The sequence below is a fragment of the Dipodomys merriami genome, unplaced genomic scaffold (assembly GCF_024711535.1).
Source record: "Dipodomys merriami isolate MVZ:Mamm:240054 unplaced genomic scaffold, mDipMer1.0.p SCAF_6, whole genome shotgun sequence".
In the NCBI taxonomy this organism is placed as follows: domain Eukaryota; kingdom Metazoa; phylum Chordata; class Mammalia; order Rodentia; family Heteromyidae; genus Dipodomys; species Dipodomys merriami.
The window spans coordinates 9,547,973-9,553,972 of NW_027206179.1; the positions used below are offsets into that span (position 1 = coordinate 9,547,973).

The 6,000-nt window shown below is 38.0% G+C and overlaps 1 protein-coding gene across 1 annotated transcript in view; it reads left to right on the plus strand.

The window, feature by feature from the left end:
- Positions 1 to 1,302, plus strand: part of LOC138814276 (vomeronasal type-2 receptor 116-like) — a 29,667-nt gene extending 28,365 nt beyond the window's left edge. Inside the window, exon 7 of the mRNA XM_070003281.1 lies at positions 380 to 1,302. Coding sequence (XP_069859382.1) covers positions 380 to 1,302 — 923 coding nt within the window. The remainder of the gene's footprint in view (positions 1 to 379) is intronic.
- Positions 1,303 to 6,000: the final 4,698 nt, after the last annotated feature.

Here is a 6,000-nt window from a genome sequence, read left to right on the forward strand (position 1 = left end):
TAGAATGTTCAAGAGTGTTTTTTCTATTCCCACTATTTCCCAGACAAACATAATTAGATGAATTCAAACATGTGCCATAGGATTAAAACTGTTTTACAGAAACATGCAGGAAACTGTAACATGTGCAATTACAATTTTCAATAGGATTTCAGAATAGGATACAGTCCTGTTAATAAGAGTGAGGAAAAGTGTAGAAAATTATTGTTAGTACATTAGAATACCCAACTGTCACATTGTTAATATATGTGATAATCCCTGAAGGAAAAAATGTGAATGTAAAAGCCTGAATAAAGAAGAATATGGAAATGAGAACGGGTTATGATCTAGAAAAGAAAAAAGAAGTTCACGAGAACTAATGATAGTTTACACTTCTTATCAGATATGGAGCAATGTGTGAAGTGTGCTGATCATCAGTATGCCAACACACACAGAAATCGGTGCCTCCTGAGAGATGCAACTTTCCTAGCTTTGGAAGATCCATTGGGCATGGCTCTGGCCTGCATGGCTCTCTGCTTCTCCTTGCTAACTGCTGCTGTTCTGGGGATATTTGTGAAACACCAAGACACTGCCATTGTCAAGGCCAATAACCAGACTCTCAGCTACATCTTGCTCATCTCTCTCATCTTCTGTTTCCTTTGTTCCTTGCTCTTCGTTGGCCGTCCCAACACAGTCACCTGCATCCTGCAGCAGATCACATTTGGGGTTGTCTTCACTGTGGCTGTTTCTGCAGTGCTGGCCAAAACGGTGACTGTGGTTCTGGCCTTCACTGCCATTTCTCCAGGGAGAAGGATGAGGTGGCTGCTGATATCAGGGGCTCCTAACTTCATCATTCCCATCTGCACCCTCATCCAGGTGACTCTCTGTGGACTCTGGCTGGGAACCTCTCCTCCCTTTGTGGACACAGATGCACACTCTGAACATGGCCACATCATCATCCTGTGCAATAAGGGCTCCCTCACTGCCTTCTATTGTGTCCTGGGATACCTGGGCTCCCTGGCCATGGCCAGCTTCACCCTGGCTTTTCTGGCCAGGAACCTGCCTGACACCTTCAATGAAGCCAAGTTCCTGACCTTCAGCATGCTGGTGTTCTGCAGTGTGTGGCTCACCTTCCTGCCTGTCTATCACAGTGCCAAGGGGAAGGTCATGGTGGCTGTGGAGGTCTTCTCGATCTTGGCCTCTGGGGCAGGGCTCCTAGGCTGCATTTTTGCCCCAAAGTGTTACAACATCTTGTTAATGTCAAATAAAAATTATCTGCATGGTTTCAGGGATAAAAGACTTAGTAGGAGAAATAAACATTCTTAAGATTATACTTATATGTTTCATTACTATCATGTCTGTACTGTCTACAGTAATTTTTTTTTTGGTCCGGTCGTGGGGCCTGAACTCTGGGCCTGGGTGCTGTTCCTCAGCTCTTCAGCTGAAGGCTAGTACTCTACCACTTGAGCTACAGCGCCACTTCTGGCTTTTTTCTTTTTGCTTATGTGGTGCTGAGAAATCGAACCCAGGGCCTCAGGCATGCAAGGGAAGTGCTCTACCACTGAGCTACCTTCACAGCCCTACAGTAATTTTATATTCTTGTACTTCTTAGTATTAGGAAACTTTTACTTCAATAAATAAGGATCTATTTTGCATTTTTGTAGTAGTGGTTTTCACAAGTGATCACCATTTAAAGAATTTTGCTTCTAAATTTTTATTCCTCCTATTTAATCTACATATGATTCTATCATAAATTTTCTTAGTATCTTTTCACTGTTGTCTTTCTAAATCACTTTTCTTAATTTTTCAATATATTAACTTTCCTCTCTGCACACCACCATGTTGCAGCAGCCTCTAATACATTTCATTAATATTTTACTCTTGTCAAATTTTCATCTTTTAATATTATCCTTAGAGATTGTTTTGGTACTACTTGCATATTTCTACTCACACATTCACCTTTTGAAATATCCTGAGTCTCTTTTGTGGCACCTTTCTTGATGTGTCTGTCACTGTCTCTCTTTCTCTTTGCCATTCTCCATCTCCTTCTCTCTCATCAGTCCTCCCTCTCATGCTGCTTTCCTCATATGGCTTTAGGAATGACTTGGATGAGCTCCAAAAATATTCTTCACTTTAAGATTACAATTTACAAGATCTTTTGATTTTTCTTCTAAGATTAACGCCTATAATACATCATAGTTTGCTCCTCCATGCCTAGATGAACTCTGGGACTGTGTGCTGTCCCTGAGCTCTTCTGCTCAAGGCAAGCACTCTACCATTGAACCACAGCACCACTTCCAGTTTTCTGTTGGTTAGTTGGAGATAAGAGTCCCACAGACTTTACTGCCCAGGCTGGTTTTGAACCACAATCCTCAGATCTCAGCCTTCTGAATAGCTAGGGTTACAGGCATAAACCACCAGTGCCTGGCTGAAACATGAACATTTCAAAACTCTCAGTTTGGTAAGGAAAGTATGACTTATTGTTTAAAATAGGTTGACTTAGTGGATTCTATACTATTTCTACTGAATCCCATATTTAAGATATATAGACACAATTGTACTCATTTCTCGTCTCTTCTAGTGTTCATTATATGTTTCTTCTTACATTACTTAAATTCATTACATTAATTAAAATTTGCATGCTTGGACTATACTGTGCCTTTCCCTTTTCAATCATGTCTTTGTTACCACTTGAACCACAACTCCATTTATAGCTTTTTTGGTCTTTCATTGACTTTCCTGCTCACATAGACTTTCCTGCCCAAACTGACTGCCAAACTCTTCTCACAGTTACATTTCATGTAAAGAAATGACTGTGTAATAGACTTTAGTTTCTATAAATTAAATTTTTGTTGAAAATATAACAATGTTTTAGCAAAAATTGTGTCCATGTTCTTTTGTTGAGGACATACTGTTTAACAAATGAAAATGTAATTAATTTCCAACTTCTTCAGTATGTTAATTAGATATAATCAAAATACTCATCAGTTTCTATTGAGTTTTTTAATATTCCTTTTTTGTGTTAGGAATTTCATAAATAGGGCTGAGTTTATATTATTGAGTAAAACAGTGAATCTTCATTGTGTGATGTGGAATTGTTTGGAGAACATGTGATTTCAGTTTTTTTTTTTGCACAATATTTTGTAGTCCTTGCTAACTTTTTTTCACATTTTTATATGTTTTCATTATAAAAATACTGAACAGAGAGGTTATTACAGTTAAACGAGTAGGGTAATGAGTACATTTCCTATTGGGCATTGTGACCTCCTCCTTTGTTTCCCCTACCATCCCTTACCTTCCCACCTCCTTAACTCCTCCCTCCCCCCTGACATTGTAAAGGTCCTTTTCAACATAGTGTTTTGTACATCTCCTTGTTACAATGGGTCATCCTGTATCCTTATTTCAGCATTTTGTTTTTCCCTTCCCTTCCCCAAATTAGAAAGTTGTATATACACGATGCAGGACACTGGAATCAAATACAGTGATGACAGGATTATACCATGTGAAACTCTTGGGAGAACATGTGATTTCACTGATTTTACATAATATCTTGTAGTCTTTGCTAATTTTTCTTAGGATTTCAGTAAACTTACACAACACTTTTTCTCTTAAAGAAACAAAAAGAACACATGGAAGGATGAATGTGTTTAAGTAAGAAAGGATAGATGGAAGACAAGGAAAAAATTAATGGAATGTAAAGGAAAAGTTCATGGAGAACAGTGGTAAGGAGAAAAGAACAAGGAAAATGTAGCCATATAAATTTTTTTCATTTGTGTTAAAATAAACTTTACTCACATGAAGAAGGCTGGATGTGGCCCTTGAATCATGATTTGCCTATCTTATGTGTGTGTGTGGGGGGGGGGGAATCATGTGTCATATTTTGTATGATTTTTGTGGCTTTCAAAAGATTTAGATATATTCTATCAAACACTACAGTTCAATTCATCATTGAAAATAACATAATGGAAGCCATAAAGATAATTTCAAGTTTTAGAGGAAATAAAAAGTAATGAATATAAGCACATTTGGTGAAAAGAAATTCATGTGCCCATATAAAATGATCATAATGAAACCCATTTAAACTATATACACTAGTAAAAATTTAAACATACAAAAAATAAAATTTAAAAATAAATCTTCTAGGTAGATGCTGTTGGCTCATGCCTGCTAGCTACTCAGGAGGCTGTAATCTGAGCATCTCAGTTCAAAGCCAGCCCAGGCAGGAAACTCTATTTGACTCTTAGCTCCAATTAACTACCAGAAAACTAGAAGAAGTGCTGTGGCTCAAGTGGTAGAGTGCTTGCCTTAAGCTGAAGAGCTCAGGGAGCACCCAGGCCCAGAGTTGAAGTCCCAAGACCAACAAAAGTAAATCAGTCTACTTAGAGTTGGAGAAATAATATCTTTTGTCTATTTGGACTAAAAAAATTTAATCCCCTAAAATACAAACTGAAGAGGTACCCAAATTTTCTATCATATATACCTTCAAGTTTTGGCTTTATAAAAACAAATAATAAATACTCAAAACCTATGAAAAACCTGGGAAGAACTCTACAATGAAAAGTAAACCTATGAAATAAGAAATTGTATAACAACCAGAAAATGGAAACACATTCTGTTTTCAGAAATGGGCAGAATTAAAATTGTGAAAGTGACTATAATCCCAAAAGTAAACTATACTTTCAATGGTATTTCACTGAAAATTACAGGGCATGTTTTGCAGGAATAGAAAAAACTTAAGCAAAAATCCAGAGATGAACACCTATAATTCTTGTTGAGACTAATAATATCGTCTCTGAATCCAAGCTGAGAAAAAAGCTTATGGGATCTCTTACCTGGATGGAGTGACAGAAGTCTGTTATCCAAGCTCTGTAAAAGGTGGAGACTGAGGGAATCAGAGCTCCAGTACAGCCATGTGCAGATGTTAGTCTCAACAGTGGTGCATTCCTATAATCACCGCTATGATGGGAATGTAAAAAAGCATTGAAGTCCCTTTGCTGGCACTGATAGGAAGAAAGGATAAAATCACAAAAAATAATGCACAGAGAAAGCTGGTGTTGGTGACTCAGGCCTATAATTCTAGTGACTCAGGAAGGTAAGATCTGGAGCATTGTGGTTCACAGCCTGCCTGGACTGGCAAGACTGTGAGCCTCTTATCTTCAAGTAACTAATAAAAAGGTGGAAATGGAAATATGGCTCAAAGTGGTAGATACTAGAATTGATCACAAAAACTCAAGAACAGTTCCCAGATCCTGAGTGTCCAGGAATGGTACCAAAAAAGTAAAACAAAACAAAACAGAGTAAAAGAGAAGAGACATAGCAGGGTTGTGATAGAGTAACATTACCTTTTAGTCTTCATTGCGGGAACTCTCTAGTAAAATAGCCAGTCTATCACATGACTTACAGCAGAAAAGCTAATAAAATGAGGACTGGAAGCAAAGTAGCTTGGAATCCATAAACAGTACCAGAGTGGATTTCAAATAGAGTAACTACATGACCATGGCAATTGTTACATGTCCTGAACTCCAAGAGATGAGCAAGCTTCTGTGCATCCCCACAGACATTAGCAGAGAAAAAATGAACACACCTACATAAAATCTGTCAGTAAAACAAGATGAGAGGCCTCACGTGGGCAGAACATTGGGGCCAGCTACATCACTGTGTGTGGAACTATAGCTCAGCAGCTTCCAAGGAGGAAAACAATGGCCAAGAACAAAATAAACTGCGAGTGGTTGGTTGAGTTGGGGTAAAAAAAAAAGCCACAGGCTGGTAAAAACTATGTGAGGCTGTGGGGGTGGGGGGGTCCTAAGGGCTGAGACCTCTAAAACCTTCATTGAAGATTACATTGAGCTCCTATACTGGAAAATGGGTGCTAATAGATTCAATTCCACAATACAATCTATCAAATGTTACCCAGTGCCTTAAAACTGTCACTTTCAAGAAAAGGACTGAAAATTGTAATAGTTTAAAAAATAATCACAAAGCAAGTTAAACAAAACAACATTATAATAAGGGGATACTTCTCAA